Source organism: Onychomys torridus, chromosome 1 (genome assembly GCF_903995425.1).
Source record: "Onychomys torridus chromosome 1, mOncTor1.1, whole genome shotgun sequence".
In the NCBI taxonomy this organism is placed as follows: domain Eukaryota; kingdom Metazoa; phylum Chordata; class Mammalia; order Rodentia; family Cricetidae; genus Onychomys; species Onychomys torridus.
In genome coordinates, this window is record NC_050443.1 from 79,415,648 (window position 1) to 79,437,992 (window position 22,345).

The 22,345-nt window shown below is 39.2% G+C and overlaps 1 protein-coding gene across 1 annotated transcript in view; it reads left to right on the plus strand.

Annotated features, from left to right (window-relative positions):
• Pgm2l1 (phosphoglucomutase 2 like 1) overlaps window positions 1-22,345 on the plus strand; it is a 44,389-nt gene that overhangs the window by 13,438 nt on the left and 8,606 nt on the right. Inside the window, exons 2-8 of the mRNA XM_036187087.1 lie at window positions 9,400-9,567; window positions 10,647-10,753; window positions 11,548-11,632; window positions 14,331-14,414; window positions 19,251-19,444; window positions 21,091-21,280; window positions 21,555-21,652. Coding sequence (XP_036042980.1) covers window positions 9,400-9,567; window positions 10,647-10,753; window positions 11,548-11,632; window positions 14,331-14,414; window positions 19,251-19,444; window positions 21,091-21,280; window positions 21,555-21,652 — 926 coding nt within the window. The remainder of the gene's footprint in view (window positions 1-9,399; window positions 9,568-10,646; window positions 10,754-11,547; window positions 11,633-14,330; window positions 14,415-19,250; window positions 19,445-21,090; window positions 21,281-21,554; window positions 21,653-22,345) is intronic.

A 22,345-nucleotide genomic window follows, 5' to 3' on the forward strand; every position in this document is an offset into this window, starting at 1 on the left:
CAACGACCCCTTTGATTACATCTGAGTTTATGATTAGATGGAGCCCCCAGACAGCCTTAGAATAGGCAGCCACCAGAATGACCAGGTGGACTTTCCGCCTCTCACTAACTGCTGACCTCTGGTGAAGAAGGTTGAGGGCTAGAAACTGGGCTCTGAAACAACTCTTGAACTGGATCTAAAGTGCTGGGAGAACTACTAGCTAGAGAATGGGTGCCCAATCCTCCTCCTCCCCCCACATCTGGCCTTATTCATCTCTTTCATTTGGCTGTTCCAGAGTTGTCTTATAATAAGCTGGTGAACTAAACTATTCTCTTGAGTTTTGTGAGGCATTCTAGAAAAGTTTTGAACATGAGGAGCTGGTCAATGAGAATTCCCTTTTATGGTTCTATAATCCTTCCTTTAGAAGTATGAGTAGCCCAGAATTTGCACTGGGCATTCCAAAGTGAGGCAGTACTGTGGACTAAACTCCTTAACTTTTAAGATCTGACCTCAAGCTGAGTAGATAATGGCAGAGTTAAATTAAATCATGAATACTCAGTGTAGAGACAGAGAAGTGGATGGCTATTGGGAAAGATACTGTAAACTGGAACTTTAGGCAAAAGCCCTGGCTTTGGTAGTTCTACCAGACTAAACTACTACCTGTCTGAGTTCACCAGTTAAAGAGACAAATGATGCTGGAAAACAGAGATTTCAGTCAGTCCACGTGGCATTGGCTGCTTTTCTATTGCTGTGGTAAACCACAGCCAATGTAACTTTAAGGAGTTTAATTTGGGCATACAGGGTTAGTCAGTGACCTTATTGGTGAGAAGTATGGCAGCAGGCATGCATGGCGCCGAACAGTAGATGAGAGCTTACTACACCTTAACACATAACTAGAGAAAGAGGCACTAGGAATGCTGTGGGCTTTGAAACCTGCCCCTGGTGGCACGGCTCTTACTACAAGGCCACACACCTCCTAATCCTTTGCACAGAGTTCTACCAATTGGGACCAAGTATTCCACAGATGAACCCATGGGGGTGGGGATGGGGTATTCTCATTCATACCACCATACAAAAGGAACAGATCAAATCAAAGTACTAATAGTAGTTTAGGTGTAAGTAGGGACAGAATTATGCATAAGGAAAATATGCATAATGCAGCAGTCTGGTCAAGGTGTGGTCCTGCTGGTTATTGTCCAATACATTGTAGCAAAAGCAGCTTCTAAGTGCCTGTTACGACACCACATATTTGGTGTCAGAAATTAAAAAAACAAAACAAAACCCACAAATATTTTTACATATGAGTTATTTTATTTTGTCCTTAAGGTCATTAGATATTTTAATTTTTATACAACTAACTTCATAACGCTGTCATAAAACCCATTATTTAATTAAGAATACTCAGTAAACACTTGACTGTTAGATTTTTATCCCTGATGTTTAATATTTAAATGAATATTAAAACTGTACATTTTTTTTAATGAAATATAGGCAAAGATCTGAGATCCTGTGAGTCATCTTACTTTAGTATAGAAATTTCAAAACTGGTCACAGTTTGATTTCTGTGCTCCATATTTTCATGGTAGAGCTTAGTAAGTACTCTGCTTTTTATGCAGTCAGGTCTTAGTGTTCTACAAAAGTAAGTTTTATTTCAGTATGATCCTAGTTAGTAGTACTCATTTGGATGTTGGAGGGCTTCCACTGCCTTATGACAGATGGTTAGGTTCATATTCCAGATACAGTCTGCACCTGAACCCACCAGCATCTTTGAAAAGTTTAAAAAGAAAGCAGTTATTGTAGTGTAATGCCTAGAATGCTGTCTAGTACTAAATGCTCTTCAAATGTTGACAATTCAGACCTGTGCAGAAAACCTGTAGATGTCCTGGAGGCGCCTCTGGACTTTACTCCATGGAGCTACTTTAGAAAGGCTAATGCCAGTTGTGATTTTGTTGTTTTTTGCTTTTGAGACAGGGTCTCACTGGGTAGCTCTGGCTGGACTCAGAGATCTGTCTGTCTCTGCCTCTGGGTGCTGGGGTTGAAAGTATGAGTCACTATGCCTAGCAGCAATTGTGATCTTGACCTTTATCCCTTAAATAGTTGTGAAGGTATAGGAGAAGTTACTAGATAGTATTTGGCTCCAGTTAGTAGTCAAATCTTTAATGTCTATAATTATATTCACAAAATTAATGTAAATAATTTAAATTATAATCTGATATACTTAATATTTTTCTCTTTTCCCATTTAGGATTTGTCAGTATGTCTGTCTTATTTTTCTTTGCCTTATGCTTCCTTGCCATACACTTGATTTTTTTTCTTTTTACCGCATTTCTGTACTTATAGCATTTTTCATCCTACATAGTTTTTTTTTTTTTTTTTTTTTTTGGAGACAGGATTTTTCCACCTGGCCCAGGCTGCCCTTGAACTTGCTATGTAACCCAGGATGCCCTTGAACTAGAGGTCCTCTTTCCTCAGCCTCCACAGTGTTGAGATTATAGATGTGTGCCACCACACCCAGCTTTCCATTCTGTAAATCTATTAGTAACTTAGAACAGGCCATTTACACAGAGATATGTGAGGTACTTGACTGTTTACTGTCTCTTTTGGCTTCCTATAACTGGCTTTCTTTTGAATCCAGAAACATTAGGCAGTATTTGTATATATTTTCCTAGAACCTTAGCCTGTACCCGACTGGTGTTTCACCCTTTGCTTTTTCCCACTTAAAATACTTTTCATCAGTGTACATGTAGAAGTGCTCCATTCACTTAAGAGCTGGGTAGAATTTTAGGTGTGTGTCACCACTGCCTGGTTCTGTTTCTCTCATGTAGCCCAGTGTGGCCTTGAACTCACAGAGATCCAGATGGATCTCTGCTTCCTGAGTGATAGGATTTAAGGTGTGTGCTACCACTGCCTGACCTCTATGTTTAATTTAGTGGCTCTGTCCTCTGATCCCCAGGTAAGTTTTATTGGGGTACATAGTATATCACCACATTTTATTCCACATTTTTCCTCTCAGATCAGCTTTTAAATTCATATAATTTTTATCACGGAAGATATAATTCTAACTTTACCAATAATGTAATATTTTATTTGGTAAAACACTATTTTCCATTGGCCATCTTAAAAATATTTCTGATTTAAAACCAAAAACTAAAAAACAAAACAAAACTATTTTGATGCTAGGCCTGGTGGTTCATGCCTGTACTCGTAGCTACTTAGGAGGCTGAGACAGGAGGAGCTGAAGTTCAAGGCCAGCTAGGGCAACTTAGTGAAATCCTTCTTAAAATAAAAGTTTTTAGTGGGGGGACAGATAGAGCTCAATAGTAGAGCAATAGTAGTAAACTTGGTTTAATCCCTAGTACTGCTACCCCCCCCCCATACTACCAGCAATAACCCTAATTTCAATGCTACTCGAATACATTTGAGTACAGCTTTCATCTAGGCTCCTCCCCGTTCGTTCTCTGTTTTAGAAATGTTTTGTTAGTTCTTTGAGGGTTTATACAATGTATTTTGATCACAGTCACTCCTCCCCTGACTCTTCCCAGATCCACCCCCAGCTCAACACCCTTCCTACTTTGTGACTTTGTGTCCTTTATTTTTAATTTATTTTTTAAAACACATCAAGACCCATTTGTGTTGCCCAAATGTTCTCGGATATTTGGGCTTCCTCAGGAGAGTGGTCTACTTATCAGGGGCTATACTTTTAAAGAAAACTCTTCCCTCCCGGCATCTAACAACTGCCAGCGGTTCCAAAGCGAGGAGTGGGATTTGTGCCCAACTCCCATCTCCATGCTGGGATTTGGTCTGGCCTGAACTTTCATAGGTTCGTGTATGTTGTTGGAACTGCTATGAGTCAATTGAGTGGCCTGAAAATTAGGCTAAAATGAGTTTACATTGCTGTTGATTTTAGGTGTCCATGAAAAGAGGAGAAAAAAATCTATACAAGGGTTTGTACCTTCATTTTGTTCTTGTTGTTTTGTCTCATATAGCCCAGGGTAGCTTTAAACTTTCTCTGTAGCCAAAAATGACCTTGAAGTGCTGATCATTCTGCCTCTATCTCTCCTGTGCTTGGATTGCAGCTACAGTACTTGGCTTCAGTAGGAAATACTTCAGCACAGGCCTCAATTTGTTCCTATTAATAACACTGCAAATATAATATCCAGTGTAGAGTCAGTTAACCAGACCCATACAGAAACAGGTCAACATAAACAATTACCCACAGAAACAAATGTACTACAAACTGACTCACAGAGGTACTTTATGCTAATTATGATGTAAAAACTTTAAAATAACTGATTGCCAGTTCCAAGAGGTCAAAAAGAGAAAATTAAAAATTAGACAGAGAAGTGAAGATAATGCAAAAGCTTATATTGTTCTAGAATATAAATTCTGACTCTGAAATAATACAATAATCAAAACTAAGAATTCAGTGCACAAATTTAGTAACATTCAGATTAAAGAGAGAAGTAGTAATCTACAAGACAGGGCAATGGGAAGTACTCAGGATGAAGCAGGTAGTGATAGAATGGCAAGAGGAAAGACTAGAGAGAAAGTATGGGCATGAGGCCTGAGATAATATAATGGGAAGTCCTCACATCGGTTTGTTTGAAGTCACCCAAGCGAGGAAAGAGAGGGTGGGCCAGCCGCAGTATTGGAAGAGATGGTAACTGAAATTTTCTAAACTGATGAATAATAACAGTCCATAGATTAACTTTGGCATTAATGTAAGCTCTCTCCCCAATTATACCTAATTACATTACCTGAAACAAGGAAAGAAAAGAATAAGACCTTTAATAAAGAACAGTCCAATTTAGTTTAGTATTTTTGGCATATATGTATATTTTAGAAACCTGGAATCATTACACATGGCTTGTGAATATTTCTCATATATCATTAAAATTTAATGATTTCAGATATGATATTTGAATGTACTATTATACCTTTTATTTATTTATTTATTTTATTTATGTATGTGAATATATATGCTTGTTTATATTTATAGGTACATGCGTGTTTTGGGGTGTTGTGGGTGCATGTGCATTGTCACCTTGGGTGACATCGTCAGTAGTTATCCACTAGCCTCTCATTGGCCTAGAGCTCACCTGTTAGGCTGGTTGGCCATTGAGCCCCAGTGATTCTCCTGTCTCCACCTCCCTATCTCTGGAATTAAAAGTACATGCTACCAAGACCAGCTTTTTACATTGATGCCCGGGATCAAACTAAGATCCTCATGCCTGGGGGGAAAAAGCACTTTAATCACTAAGCTATCTCTCTAGCCCCTTGTGTTATACTTTTATTTTAACCAATTTTCTGTAGAAATGTAATGTAAATGTAATTACATTTAGCTAATAGTCTCAACATTATTTTTAGTAAGTATACGTGGTAAAGCTTTGGTATGTTTGTGTTGTAGGAATTTTATGTGTTATGGTCTGACATTCAGTGAAGTCAGGTATTTATTTGAGAGGCTGGATGGATCAGAGAGAAAGAGGCCTCCCATGAAGAGGAGGTGGGTCTGGAAGGTTGCATGGGCCCTTTCAAGCTGAGAAGTGGACAGTGACTGTGTGTCTCAGTCATTGTTATTTGCCTCAGGTTTATCCTTACATTTGTCCCTGAGTTTTATTATATGATAAACAGTAAAAGAAATCACATTATGTTTTGTTTTGTTTTGTTTTATTTTTGAGACAAGAATTGCATGTATTCCAAACTGGCCCTGAATGAGAACAGCTATGTCATTGAGGACACATAACTAAGTCTTAACATGTATCCCTGATTAATTATACTTCTCTTTGGGGATAAATTTCTAGAAATAGAACAACTAGATTGTGGTAGTTTGAATGTAGTTGGCCTCCATAAGCTCATAAGGAGTGGCATTATTAGAAGATGTGGTCTTGTTGAAGTAGGTATGGCTTTGTTGGAGGAAGTGTGTCACTGTGGGGGTGGGCTTTAAGGCCTCCTATGCTCAAGCTATGCTAGTTCAGTTCACTTCCTGTTGCCTGTGGATCAAGATGTAGCTCCTTCTCCAGCACCATGTCTGCCTGCATGCTGCCGTGTCCCACCAGGATGATAATGGACTAACCACTGAAACTGTAGCCACCCAATTAAATGTTTTCCTTTATAAGAGTTGCCATGGTGTCTCTTCCCAGCAATAGAAACCCTAACTAAGACATGGATCAAGACTATTTAATATTTGAGCTACTGGCTAAGTATACTTTACTCCAAATTCTTGGAACAAGCAGTATTTCAGATTTTTAAGTTTGGGATTTTTATAGTCCTTTTGCACAAGTTGTATCTTTCAAAAATAGCTGGTGTTATTTACTTACTTTGTCTCACATTCTTTGTCTTTCTGCGTGACTTTGACACTCCTCCACTGAAAGTTAGGATCTGTGTTCCCTCTCCCAGAACCTTTGTCACAGCCTCAAGAAATAAGAGGAGCAGTGGAAGTACAGCCCTTGACTTCAGGTCTAGGCAGGAAAGGTAGTACAACCGCTACCTGGCTGGCTGGCTTTTAGGACACTTGCCGTTAGAACCCAGCATCGGGAGGAAGCCCAGGCTACAAGGAGTGCCTCCTGCAGAGGTTCCCTATGACAGCCCACTGGGTCCTGGAGCAGCTAGCATCACTGCCAGATCCATGACAAGCAAGCCTGGAGGTGATTCCAGCAGCTGACCGTGGAGTCTTTCAACAGAAGCCTCACACTTCTGCCCACAGACACTGCGAAGGACAATAAATGATTCTGGCCTGTGAGTTGCAGTGAGTTATTAGCCAGCCATAGTAAATTCCCTCTTCCTCCCTAGCACTGCTCTTCAAACTCCAAAAATGAAATCAAGAAGCCATTTTCATCTAAAAATTCAGAAGTTTTTACTTCAGATGGAAATGCTATCTTCATTTAATTGCATTTTCTGAGTTACTGTGAAGAGCCAGTTTAGTAGGGAGATAGTGATTAGTGTGCTGAGTGTGGCTATCACTTCAAACTCAGGAAATCTAATACTGAAATCGTATTTCTACTCCCAGCTTGTTCCTCCTCCTCCTCCTCCCCATCCTCCTCCACCTCCACCAATTCAGTTCATATTCCCTTTTCACTTACAGATCAGATATTACTTCCTTCAGTTTCCTTTCCTCGGTTCACCCTAGCTTAATAACCTAGGTCAATACTGCTGCATCACCCAGAACTTACGCATAGTCTGTGGAAACTGTCTTTTTACTTACCTTTTTACTGCACTACATACTGAGCTTTATAAAGTCCTCAGACTGCCAATAGTAGAGGCCAGAAGAGGACACCAGATTCCCTGGAACTGGAGTTACAGATGATTGTGAACTGTCGTGTGGATGCTGGGAATTGAACCTGGGTCCTCTGCAAGAGCAGCCAGTACTCTTAACCACAGAGCCATCTCTCTAGTCCTGTTCTTGTTTTTTACACTGGTAGGGATCAAACCTGGGACTTGAGCATTAAGCAAGCACCCTGCCAGTGAGCTACATCCCCAGGAAGGCTTAGTTTTAAAGTACAGTAGTTGACATTTTTAACTTTTCACATTAATCTTTCCTTATCCATTGTTATACTTAAGTGATAACAAAAGTTGTATTTTGAAACTTACTTTCCAATCTTGGTCATTTCCTGGATTTATTTTTCCTAGTAAATTATTTATCAAGTAAATTTTGTTTTATATGATGAATATTGCCATCTAAGCTTTTTATCTAAGCCAACTTAATAATGCTAATTTGGGTGAAATTTTTTAAGATGGGTAAATTAAATTTAGGATTACACAATGATTCTTTACATAGGAAATAATCCTTTAACATGATTATATTTTGAAGTTAATAAGAAATCATCTGACTGGATTCCTGCTCTGCTCCAGGGCTCTGGAAATGGATCTCCAAGCTGGCTGACCCTCAGAAGTAAATGTCAGCAGTGTTCACCCTTCAGGTTTTCAGATTGCAGTTTCCTATTTCAATTTCCATTTAGACATAAACTTAAAAATTCTTTATTGTTTTATTAACCTGGTATTTGTTGTTCAAACACAAATTTCTGACAGTAATATTTAAGAATAGCATTTAAAGTTTTGTAACTTTAGACATTAAATTATGGAAGAGTTTTTGTGTGTGGGCTCTCTTTAATGAATAACAATATCAAGATTTGGGATTGTTAATTTTGATATTATGTTCTTTAATATCTATCTTCTCTAATCTAAATGATACAGTGCATGGTCTAGGTTGTTCTCAAGCTGTTAGATCTACTACTAGAATAGTCTTAAGTAGATTCACGTTGTTAGGAATCATGAAATAGGCGGTATACTAATCACTTTCCTCATTGCTGCAACCATACTTGATAAGTAGCAACTTAAGGAAGACTTGTTGCAGCTTACAGTTTGAGGAGACCATTCATCGTGCAGAGGAGGCATGGAGGCAGGAGAAAGGGGTGACTGACTGTATTGCATCCACAGTCAGGAAGCAGAGAAATCCTGACAGAGATGTTCCTTGACATTTTATTCATAGCTCTTAAATTTAAGATTATAAACCAGGTGGCACTCGGAAGGCAGAGGCAGGCAGAGCTCTGTGAGTTCGAGGCCAGCGTGGTCTACAGAACGACTTCCAGGACAGCCAGAGCTACATGGAGAAACCCTTCCTCAAAAAACAAAAACAAAACAAAACAAAATTATAGAAAAATAAGTATATGTAAATCACTCTAAGTAGGTCCTGGTTCTTTTAGGAACTCAGTAATTGGAATGATTTTTAATTAAAAAATACATACATTTAAAATATATATGTATATATTAGTATAGGTATAGCATGAATCTTAAGTGGTCTTATTAATAAAATCAAACTGAAGCCAGACATTGGGGTGAATGCTGGAAGATCAGAGAAGCAAAACAAGCCACAGCCACCTCTCCTTGCCAATTCCTCAGCTGATCTGTTTCCTCAGACTGGAAGCCTCTGAGTCCTCATCCAAATGGATCTCAGCTGAACTGCTTCTTGAAAGCCTGAAAGCTTAACCAGCCTAAAGTTCCTGGTTTTCACGCCTTATATACCTTTCTGCTTTCTGCCATCACTTCCTGGGATTAAAGGCATGAGTCACCATGCCTGGCTGTTTCCAGTGTGGCTTTAAACTCACAGAGATCTGTATGGATCTCTGCCTCCCCAGCGATAGGATTAAAGGCATGTGTGCCACCATTTTCTGGCTTCTCTGTCTAGTGGCTGTTCTGTTCTCTGACCCCAGATAAATTTATTAGGATACACAATGTTTTGGGGAACACAATATCACCATATATAGGCAATATTGTATTTTTGTAGTACACATGCATTTTAATAAGAAACCTTGGAATCTAATGAACCAGGCTTAAGAGTCTACATTTTGGGCCCTCAGACAGGCTTAGTACTAACATTTTATGTTCCTGATTAGATCTACTTTATTTATTTATTTTTTTTAACAGAATCCCAAAACGAAAGAGCAAATTGAAAATCTCTTGCGGAATGGGATGAACAAAGAATTGCGTGATCGACTTTGTTGCCGGATGACTTTTGGGACTGCAGGACTTCGATCTGCCATGGGAGCAGGGTTTTGCTACATTAATGATCTTACAGTAATACAGTCAACACAGGCAAGTATTACAAACTTGTACTTTTCTCACTCTGTTATTTTACTTTATAAATAAGGTAGTACCCTTCTTTTAAGAAGAAGGTATTCTTATAAACAAAAAGGGGGAACTAATTTTGATTTTTTGTTTTGTCCTAAGATTTACATTGGAAATCATTTGTGTATCTACAACAGCAGTTTTCTACCAGTGGGTCATGGACCCCCTTGGGGATCGAGTAACACTTTCACAGGGGCCATGTATCAGATATCCTGCATATCAGATATTCATATTACGATTCATAACAGTAGCAAAATTACAGTTATGAAGTAGCAATGAAATCATTTTATGGCTGGGGGTTATGCTGGGGGTCACCACACCATGAGGAACTATAGTAAATAGTCACAGCATTAGGAAGGTTAAGAACCATTGATCTACAAGGTCACAGTCCTTCTCATGAAGAGTTCTTTTGTCTGGGTGTGGTGCACACCTTTAGTTCCAACACTCAGGGGAGGGGAGACTGGAGCTGATGGAACTCTGAGTTTGAGGCCAGCCTGGTCTACATAGCAAGTTCCAGACCAGTCAGGGCTACACAGTGAAATAGTAAAAATTCTGTCCTCTGGAGCCCTGAAGTAAGAAACAATCACCCTGGTTTGTTCTGAATGTTCTTTCTGACCTCCCTGCCTTCCCTTACTGACCTTCACTTCCTACCTTTTTTTTCTCTCTCTCATGTTTTATGTATTGGATTGGAGTTGTGATTACTAAATTGGTATTTCTGTAGTACTAAATATGTTCGAAAATCTGAGAAATGGTTGTTACCTCACATTTGTGGATGGAGCAGTATTGCTCCCACATTAGTAAGCATGGCTATAAAGACCAAAGCCAGTTTGGAATCAATTAGCAGCAAACTAAACATAAAAACAGGAGACTTTTAAGTTGTGAAATGCAGACATTGAGGCCGGGATGCAGCTCAGTGGTAATGCACTTCCTGTTTGAGGCCCTCAGTTCATCCTCAGCATGAAAAGTGGGTGCGTAGGGTTGGAGGGAGAGGGGCACTTACAGGGGAAGCTTGCATGAGGAGCTAATCTTCTGTTTATTTGCTGTAGGGGATGTACAAATACCTGGAGAGGTGTTTTTCAGACTTCAAGCAGCGAGGCTTTGTTGTTGGGTATGACACTCGGGGTCAAGTAACTAGCAGCTGCAGCAGCCACAGGTACAGTTTTAATTATTGCAAAGGTTACATTGGAATGGGGGTAAAATATTCAATTTTTTTCTAATGGCAAGAGTTCTGAAACAAGAGACTTTCATATAGAAACATGACCTCATGCTAATGCTTGTTGTACGTTTTCTGAAGCTTGAGAACAATTTTAGCTGAAATAGAAGTAAAGCTCTTCAGAGATAAGGTTTAGATTTATAGAAGTATAAAAATAATCTTAGAATATTACAAATTCACAGGATGTCAGTCTATACATTTTTTTGCATAGTCATTGAGTAGGAGTGATTATGAAGTTTCTGTTCTCTTGGAATCCTGCCTTGGTATCTTTTTATAAATTGGTAATCATGGTACTGTTTAAGGAGGATAATCGTACATATGGAGTTTGTTTGCTTCACTGTCCTCCAATCTTGTCAGGGTGTTTATGCTTTTGTGTGTGTGTGTCTGGAGATGAAGCTAGGGCCTTGTATACTAAGCCAGTGTGCTACCATTAAACAACATCCCTAGCTCCTTAAACAAACAGACAAACCTTACTTGACAGTTTCAAGTTGGCGTAGCAAGCTGAAGTAATCGGTGATGGTAAGAATAGGTTGGGTGGGCATGGTGGCACATTAGGGAGACTGAGGCAGGATTGTGAGTTTGAGATAAACCTAGGTAACAGTTCCAACCAGCTTTGGCTTCTACCGAAGATCTTGTTTCAAAATTTAAAGTAATTCCATTATGAAACAGTTGTTATATGGAAGATTGGTTTATTAAAATTAATGGGAAGGACTAAGTGAAATCTCTTCTTCTAGGCTTGCTAAACTCACTGCTGCAGTGTTGCTTGCTAAAGATGTTCCTGTTTACCTTTTTTCAAGATACGTTCCTACACCTTTCGTAGTAAGTATGTTGTGATAGTGATTACTCAGCTGGCTGCCCTTCAGGGGCTTTCTTAAGACAATTAGGATTCAAATCTTTGCCATACATATGGTTCTAAGTACTGAATGTCCAATCCAGTGAAAATCTAACCAAAGGAAGGAAAACAGTTTTGCTTTGAGTATGATCTATTACAAGTTGACCAACCCATAGTCACGGTGAGATGTTTTTAACCGGAAATTGATTTGTCAGGACAAAAATGACACAGTGATTTGAATATACTACTAATAGTTTTGTGTGCATTTCCATCTGAGATCTGAAAAACAGACAGTGACCAATTACCAACAGATTTTTCACTGACAGACTTTTAAAGGATTGATGTGATTGGTCACTGACCTGATGGATTATTATATACATAGTGATATGAGCTAAAGATCCACCAACCACGTTATATTTAGTTCATTTAATAGATCATGTCCTTCCAGGTGGTGGTGGCAGCAAGCTTTTAATCCTAGCACTCAGAGGCAGACGCAGGCTGATCTCTGTGAGGTGGAGGTCAGCCTGGTCTTCAGAATTCCCAGGACAGCCAGGTCTGTTATATAGAGAAACTTTGTCTCAGAAAACAAAAAACAAAAACAAACAAACAAAATAGATCATGTCCTAGTTACTATGTTATGGTTATAATTGATGTACATGGTCTCAAATTTGAACGTTAGGAGGCTGGTGCCTCTTGACAAAAATGTGGTAGTGGAAATGTGAGCGTATTGACAGTGCAAAACAAGACTAGCTATCTTTAAAACTGAACAGCAATGAGACCAGCAAACAGAAAAACTTAGGAGGTAGAACTAAGCCCTGCTTTGCGGCAGGGAAATTTGTAAGTTTAAGGAATGCAGTAGCAAAAAAAAAAAAAAAAAGAAGTTAAGGTACTGAGCTTCTGCTATGTTTGTGCTAAAGTAGAGTAAAAAGAACAAAGTCATAAAAATATGAGGAAGAAATAAGTACGTAAACTTAAATAGTAACAGAAGTCAAGACTGGGCTGGAGAGATGACTCCAGATGCCGAGCTTGACAACATGAGTGCAGTCTCTGGGGCCCACATGGTAGAGTAGAGAGCCAACTCCTACAAGCTGTCCTCTGCCCTCACACATGGGCCATGGCATGAATTATCCCACCCCAAATAAATAAACAAATGTAATAAAAATTTATTAATAAAACTGTGGAAAGAGTGCTAAATATACAAAACACAAACAAAAGGACTGTGTAATAAATACAGTAGAAACTAAGATAATCATAGTATTTCTAACTGTAAGTAAATGTGCAAACTTAGATGAATTAGCCAGCCTCTTAGAATAACAGTTGATACGTCAAACTCAGGAGAAATAGTAAACTTGAATAATGGTAAGTATCAATAAGTTGAATTGGTATTTTTTTAAGTAGTCTCAAATTTAAAATAGTAAGTCTAGATGATTTTATATGCAAGCTTTATCAAATATTTAAGGAATGAATAATATCTATAGATTATTCTATTGAGTTTTTGGAAATTTATTGAGCAACTCAAAGAATTGAAGGAATTGCTTTTTTTTAAAAAAAAGAATATATCAATAAAGTTAGCACCAGTGAATAATAGAAACTAGAAAGGAGCTAGGGCTGTAGCCCAGTGGTAGAGTATTTGTCTCACAGGCATCTATATGGTCAACTTCAGTAACAGAGACTTCAGAAATCTAAGATTGTGCCATCCAGTTGCCAGTTCCAGCTAACATCCCAGTGTGTTGGCTTTCCTATCTTATCAAGGTAGATTTTTGGTAGTTAATGAGGAAGGTATTTTTAGCATTCCCAGATTCACACCCTTTTATCACCATGACTTCAGATCAAAGGTTGTCTTACTTGACACATGTAGCCAGAATATATTGGGGGAAGGACCTCTGATAGGGTGTGGATTTTGAAACGCTTTCTGGAATCGTGTCAAGGGACTAGACTAGTGTGATTGTGATTAGACCTAGAACATCTATCTACCCACACCCTTCCCTTCCCCTCTCACCCCTACCTTCTGTGGTCTGGAGAGTAGTCCATGTGATGGTGGAAGCTGTAGGGAAGCATCCAAGGAAGAGAAATAATAGTCACTACAGAGGGAAAGAGAACCTGAGAGAGAGAGGGAGAGAAAGGGAGAGGGGAGAGAGAGAAGAGAGAGTGGGAGGAGAAGGGAGAAGGGTGAGTTGGCACTTTATGTGACAAGGAGACACAGAGTATACATAAAGATCTTCAGAGTAGAGGGCAAAAGACTTGTGTTACACCTGTGAATCTTCTACCTAATGACTATGTAATGTCAGATAAAACGCATGTAAAATGTGATGGATTAGATGCTTCCTAAATTTATTTCCATCTCCAACTTTATATGATTGTATTGGCCGTTCATATCTCTAGTCCAGTAAAGTGTCTGTCATGTAGTATTTTATTATTGTATAATAAAAGATAGGAAATTGTTATACCAACAAGCAAAATGAGATTGGTAGGATAGGCTATTCAAGGTGATAATTGGATGATTGTTGAACTGTGTATGTTAGAATGGACTTTACTCATCAAATCTGAAGCTGATGAGATCTTACATTATTGATGTCTGAGTGTCTTTGTGCATTACTGAGGCAAGTAATGTCCATGCAAAATGTATGAATATCTGGCAAGCAAAGTGGAAGAATGCTGCTGTGATATGTTTTTTTCTTTTTTCAGCCATATGCAGTCCAGGAGCTCAGAGCAGTTGCAGGTGTGATGATTACTGCATCGCACAACCGCAAAGAGGACAATGGATACAAGGTGAGCCTGGGATGCCTAACCTTTGCCTAGTTTATAACTTTTAGTTTATTCAAATAATATTTGCTAGGTGTATTTTCCACACTGAGGAACAAAACCAGGCACTGGAAACAGATTCAGAACTCTGGCTCTCACAGGATGTGTACCTCCAGTGGCGTTTTACTGGTTCCCGGGGTGTGCACGTTACAGTGGTCTCTTCACTGGGGTTTTACTTCTGTCTTCCTTGACTTCTCCATCCTATCCCAATATATCCCCTCTATAATTCAGAAATCAAGTCATGTTTTGTATACCAAGAATGTGAAGAATGAATGGGAAGAGTCTGGGAGATAGTACCTTGCCCTCACTTACCCCTCTTCTCAGTGGCCACAGGATCTGTTTGCTACATTAGCCTCTGACAAAATGACAGAAGCAGAGCGCAGAGGTGAAACGCAGCCTGAGAGGTGCACATGGAAAGTATTTAGCACAGTGCTGAGCCTACATTTTAGGCTTCTGGGAAACCATGCTCTTACATTTTTCTTCTTGTTTGAGAGGACTCCAGACACAGTGAGTTCCATTTTAAGTAGGAGAACGATGTAATAGCGATTTAAGATTTGGGGCCTGGCCCATTCCTAGAGTCAGGGAAGAAAGATAATACAGTTTAGGACATGTAAATTCCAGGTATTGTGAGTTAACCAGGTAAGCAAATGTGCTGTGAGCAGTTGGATGTGGAGTTCTGTAACTTAAGGAAGAAAATGGGCTGAATTTACAGATTTTAGGGGTACCATATCTATTAGAGCATATAGGATTATTTGGGAGTCCTTGACTTGGATGTACAGCTAGGAGATAAGAGAAGAGAGAGGGGAAGGTCAAGAATGGATCCTAGAAAATATTAACTTTAAGGGAAATGGACGGAAGAGAAAAAAAGATACCAGAAATAGGAGACAAGCTAGAAGAAATTGGGACCCTTAAAGCGTAAAAGATTGAGAGTTGCAAGGTTTAGAAGGCAGCTGTCAGCGAGAGCAAAGGACAGAACCCAAGCACCTACTACATCTCTATTGGGGTGTCTGGCAGACATTTCAGGACTAGTGTCTCTAACAGAGTTCTTGGTTTCCCACAACTACCACACATGCCCCGAGTTAGTCCTCCCTCGGTCTTCCCGTTTCTGTCAGTTAACATTACCATTCACCTAAACCGAAGTGAAAACCTGTTCTTGACTGCTTCCTTTCCCTGTTATCTCATCTGCTAACAAGTTCATCTAAAATATATGCAAACTGTGTTACATCTGCTTACATCCTCCACTGTTACCATTCTAAACCACCGTCGTTCTCCCTCTGAAATGCTGTGGGGCATCCACAGAGGAACTGCTCAGACATGACTTTAAGCCAATAGAAAGTCTTTATTAGCCAGCTTGCGACTACACTAGGTGTTCAGGATCCCAGTGAGGTACTAAGCCTTTGTCAGTGTGAGCTTTTAAGCACAAAAACCATGTTCTGGATTGACATACTTTCAAGTAACAAGTACAGTTAACCAGAAGCAGAACTACAGAAGCCAAAAAGCAAGGTTAGTAAATTTAGAGACTTTCCCAGGACTGTGGATGTTGATAGATCAGGTCTTTGTTTCAGTTTTGTCAGGTGGTGCTGTTACCTGCTGAGTTTTATGGTCTGTATAGTACTTTCATCATGTTATGCTAAGGTCTGGGAACCTACTAAGGTCTTGGGGCCCTGATCTCATCTCTGCTTCCATGGTTACCCCACAAACTTTTCTCCACAAAACCAGTTAGGTGGCCATTTAAAATGTATACATATCCAAGTCACGCGGTGACCCAAGCCTATAGTTCCATTTGAGGAAGGAGGGTTGCTTGAGCCCAGGAGTTTAAAACCAGCCATGTAGCATAGCAAGTCCCTAATCTCAGAACAAACAAAAGGCCAACAAAAACTCTTCTACCTAAGGTTCTTCATTGGCTTCCTATTCTTTTATAAAACCCTCAGTTCTAACTTATGAAGCCAATCCTCTGCTGATGGACATTCCATTGGTTCTGATCTTCTGCTTTGTATTGGTAGTGCTACAATGTCCTACACTTGCCTTTGTTCACATATGCCGCTTTTGAGACAGTGCAGTGTCTGACCTCTGCCACTCAGAAGCTTTGTGATCTCAGGCAGGTTAATTAAATCCTTTGTGCTTTAGTTTTATCCTTTGCAAACTGAGGATATAGAACCAATATGATAGACTGAAAGTGAAGATCCAAAGTCATAAAATTCCTACCACAGTGTCTGGCCCCGACACATTCTCAGTAAATGTTAGCTGTTGTTTTTATTCTTAGTATCTCTACCTCCTCTATATAATGTAGCCATGGCTCCTAAACACTTCAAGTATAGCTAGGCTGGATTGAGATGTTAGAAATGCAGAATAGTAGCTGATTTTAATGATTTAGTATGAAAAAATGTAAAACAGTCTAATAATTTTAATCACATTGTATTTGGAGTTATAATGTTTTTAATACATTGAGTTATAGAAAATATATTAAATTCATTTAATATTTATCTTTGTTTTATATTCCATCTATTTATTTTAAACTTTTAATCATAAAAAACATATAATTTACCATCTTTGTTCTGAATCTTTTTTTATTTTTATTTTTATTTTTTTATTTTTTGTTTCCAAGATAGGGTTCCTTTGTGTAGCCTTGGCTTTCCTGGAACTCGCTCTGTAAACCAGGCTGGCTTTGAACTTACAGAGATCTGCTTGAGGCAGGCAAGACTTTGTGAGTTCAAAGCCGCCCAGCTACTCTGAATCTTTTTGATGTAACTGCTAGAAAAATTTAAATAACCTATGTGGCTTTCACTTGTTGATCACATTGTGTTTTTATTAGATAATTACCGTTTCATGGGATACTTTTTTGAATTTTATCTGTGTGTGTGTGTGAGGGGCGGGGGAGGAAGGGAGAGAAATGTGTGGAGATCAAAGAATAACTTTGTGTAGTCAGCTTTCTTTCACCTTCATGTGGAAGAAGATAATTTTTATTATAAGATAAATTTTTAAAAGAAAAAATTTTGAGCCAAAGGAATATGCAAAAAGAGTGGAGAGTGAATGCCTTTATGATCTGGGGAAAAACACTCCCATATTCTAAGATTCACACACAAAAAAAGACTGTAAGTTCTGGATGCTTCCAGTGAAATTTTATTTTAAAATTTACAAAATACAAAGGCCTTACCATATATATGTATGTATTTTACATGTACATAGTATGTATAGTAAGCAGTATACCAGTTGAGCTTTATTTTCAGATGGAAAAGTACTGCTGTAACACCATGCAAAGGTGGTGGGGCGGGTGGGTATGGGAGGATGGATACTTGCGAATAGATAAGTAAGAGCTACTTTTTTACAGGTAACAAATTTCCACAAATAAATAAGAAAAAAAAAATCAAAAGAAAGCCCTTTAACAGATGTAAGGAGAAGAAGTGGAGGAAATCCCAATAACCTCCCATTTGGTGAAAAATGTTAGTTGTAGCACCAGAGCCATAATCCATGGGCTCCAGAATTGACTGGGTAGACTTCACTGATACTAAAGATTTCTGTTCTGTGAAAGACGAAGACAACCATAGACTTGTGAGGAAATGCTTGTAAAAGATATGTCTGATAACGTTCTCTTTTCTAAAATATTCAAGCCAGGTGGTGTTGACATATGCCTTTAATCCCAATACTTGGGAAGCAGAGGCATGGTACAGCCTGGTCTACAGAGCAAATTCCAAGACAGCTAGGGCTACACAGAGAAACCCTATCACAGAAAAACAAAAACAAAATAAAATAAATAAAATATTCAAAGAATTCTTTAAAACTCTACCATAAGAAAACAAAAGTCATCTAAGGCCAGCCTGGGCTACAGAGTGAGTTCCAGGACAGGCTCCAAAGCTACACAGAGAAACCCTGTCTCCAAAAAAAAAAAAGACATCCAAATGCTCTAATATAAACTTCACCAAAGATACACAGATGACATGAGTGTATGAAAGGGAGCTCCACAAGGAAATACAAGTTGAAAACATATTCAGCCAGAGACCTTTAGAATAACCAAAATTCAGAGCACTTACAACATCAAATATTGGCACAAATTTTAACAATGAAATTAAAAGTGCACACATTTCTGGTGGGAATTCAAAATGGTACAGCCATGTTAGAGACAGTTTGGCGATATCTTACAAAACTACATAAATCTACTTTTGCCGAATGATTCCGTATTCAGACTTGGTATTTACTCAGAGTAGTTGAAGACTTTGTCCACACAGAAGCCTGTTCCCAGAGGTTTTTGTAAATGCTAAAACTTAGGCGAAGCCAAGATATTCTCCAGTAGGGTACAGGCAGGTCCAGTCCCCTCCTTCCAGGCTGAGCAAAGTGTCCCTATGTAAGCCCAAGGTTCCAAACAGCCAGCTCATGCACTAAGGACAGATCCTGGTCCCACAGCCTGGATGCCTCCCAAACAGATCAAGCTATTCAATTGTCTCACTTATCCAGAGGGCCTGATCCAGCTGGGGGCTCCACAGCCTTTGGTTCATAATTCATGTGCTTCCATTCGTTTGGCTATTTGTCCCTGTGCTTTTTGCAATCTTGGTCTCAACAATTCACACTCTTACAATCCCTCCTCTTTCTCGACAGTTGGACACCTGGAGCTCCACCTGGGGCCTGGCTGAGGATCTCTGCATCCACTTCCATCAGTTACTGTATTTTAATGTTAGTAAATTAGTCTAATATTGACATTTTTACTTCATTTGATATTCTTCTTCAACAAGCCAGAGATCTCTACTATAGCTAAGAAAGAGCCTAACAAGCATTTTTAACTAATTATGGCTATATTTATGTATCATATAGGTTTATTGGGAAACTGGTGCTCAAATCACATCTCCACATGATAAAGAAATTCTGAAATGTATAGAAGAGTGTGTGGAGCCCTGGAATGGTTCCTGGAATGATAATTTAGTAGACACCAGCCCACTGAAGAAAGATCCTCTCCAGGACATTTGTAAGAGATACATGGAAGATCTGAAAAAGATCTGTTTTCACAGGTATCCAAGTGGGACTGTAGGGTAACCTTAGAATGACGTGTAACCATGCCTGGTACAGAAAATGTCCTAAATGAGCTTGGTCTCAGAATCATTCAATCAATCAATCAATCTCAATCTCTCTCTCTCTCTCTCTCTCTCTCTCTCTCTCTCTCTCTCTCTCTCTCTCTCTCTCTTCCCTCCCCTCCCCTCCCCTCCCCTCCCCTCCCCTCCCCTCTCCCCCTCTCTCTCCCCTCTAACATATTAGGAGATACTTAGGTCATATCAAAAGCATAAAAGAACCAATATGAGGGGCCTGCCACTGCCTGAAAACTAGAGAGTCTTCAAATGAAGAATCACCGTAATTGATAGAAAGCCAGTGACTGTTGGGAATAGTAGAAAAGCACATTCTTGGTCACATTTGTGTGTCTAGACTGAAAATTCAGGACTTTTAAGGAATTATGAATTCATTTTTTAAATTGATTAATGCTTTAATCTTTCTGATAATTTTTTCCCGTGTGTAAATTCCATTTCAGAGTTAAAGAGTTGGCTGAAAGAGGAACATTTTTTTCCTGTGGTAGATTGAACTCTCAGGGCTTTATATATGCTGGGCAGCACTCTACCACTGATCTAGCTTCCCAAAGTTCAACTATTAAATGCAGAAAGAAAAACAGAATTAAAACATCACAATTTTGTGACCTTGATAATGAACCTTAGCAGCCATTCTCAGAGTTTATAATAGGCAATAAATTGATAGAAAATTGCAGATGGATGGATGAGGATGACAGGACACAGATAAATATTAACTGTGAAATTGGCATTATGGGCTTCCTCTTGTGACTGGGTAGAAAATATACAGCATCTATTCTTGCCAAGAGAATTGGAATTGAATCTCTTGTTGCCCCTAAATTCAATGACCCTTTCATTGTAGAAACGGGCCAGAGATACATACTAATATAAACAAGGGCTGAAATGTAGCTCGGTTAGTAGAGTGCTTGCCTTGTGTGAGCAAAGCACTCCCTGGGTTGAATCTTTCATAACACACGAACTAGGCACAATGACATACCACATGAAATCCCAGTACTTGGGACTCAGAAGCAGGAGGAACAGTTCACAGTCATCAGCTACATAGTGAATTTGAAGCCAGCTGGAGACATTTAAAAGATTTTGTCTCAGATTGGAAGAGAGGAAGGGAAGGAGGAGAAGAAAAACAGGAAACTGTGGAAAGGATGCCTAATTTATATACCAAAATATGGGACATTCTCTGGGGGAGAATAAGGATTGGAGGCATACGGAAAGAACATTTACAAATTAAAAGACTTGAGAGACATAGCAACCAGATGTTATTTTTTAGGCACTTGGAGAAAATGTGGATACAGATATTAGACAGCATTAAAAAATTATTGTTCAGTTTGTTAGATATGATAATGGGGGTATGATTGTTTTAAAGTATTTTATGCAAAATAATATGTTTTGAAAAAATAAAGCCAGGCTGATGGAATTGATAGATATTGAAACAAAGTACCAAGTATATACAGATATTGGGTGTTCTCTATGTATATTTTGAAAGTTGTTACGAAATATTTATTATTTATTTTATAAATTTTGTTTACTATAGGAAGTGGTTAGTAAATGGTAAGTAAAGATGTGTGTGATTTTTTTCTTTACAGGGACTTAAATTCAAAGACCACCTTGAAATTTGTACACACCTCCTTTCACGGAGTTGGACATGACTATGTGCAGTTGGCTTTCCAAGCATTTGGTTTTAAGCCTCCAATTCCAGTCCCAGAACAGAAAGATCCAGATCCAGACTTTTCTACTGTTAAATGCCCAAACCCTGAAGAAGGAGAATCTGTGCTGGTACTGTTTTTAACATTTAAATCATTCTTAGCTTATTACCCATCAGGCTAGACGGGACTGAGTGACATGTCACAGATGGCCTACATGCTTCCCTTGTGCCCTGCAGCAAGCATATAGTGTGACCTTTTAATTACATCACAGCCATGAGGATTTGTTTGAAATCCCTGCAGAAAGTGGCCCTAGTTCTGTCCCTCCAGACTGCACACTTTCTGAAATTCCTATCTCGGACATAGGTTCTTTAGTACAATCTATCCTTTTTGGATCACTGTTTTAGGAACTATCCCTGAGACTGGCAGAGAAAGAAAATGCCCGGATAGTGCTAGCCACAGATCCTGATGCAGACCGGCTGGCAGTGGCAGAACTTCAGGAGAAGTAAGTGGTTTGGGCTTCACCCCTAAATGGGACAACTCCATCACCTCCTCTTCCCAAGAATCAAGGATTCTTGCAGAAGAGGGTGTGCACAGATTCTAAGAGCCAGAGTCAGTAGATGACCATAGCACAACTGTTTTCAAGTCAGCAGGTCAGCTGCACTTAAGAACTCAGCACTGGTGGGGACAGATACAGGACTCCCGGAGTTCACTGGCTAGTCAGCCCAGCTGAATTGATGATCTCCAAGTTTAGTGAGAGACCCTGTCTCAAAAAATAAGGTGGAGAGCTGAGAGATGGCTTAGTGATGAAGAGCACATGCTTCTCTTTCTGCAGTCCTGGGTTTGGTTCCCAGCACTCACATCAGGTGGCTCACAGCTGTATATACTCTACTTCCAGGGGATCCACCACCCTCTACTGGTCTCCACAGGCAGTACACACATGCACACACACACACACACACACACACACACAGGCAAACAAGGGCACACATGTACATAAATGAAATGTAAGCTATATTTAAAAACAAGATGAATAGTAATAGAGGAAGTACTCAATGTTCACTTCTGGCTTCCCTGCATAGGCACACACATGTGTACACACAAGTAGGTACACATGTGTATACAACACACCAAAATGGAATAAATGTTTTGTCATATAGTAACTTTTGGGGTTTCCAAAAAAGAAAAGAAAGGGCAG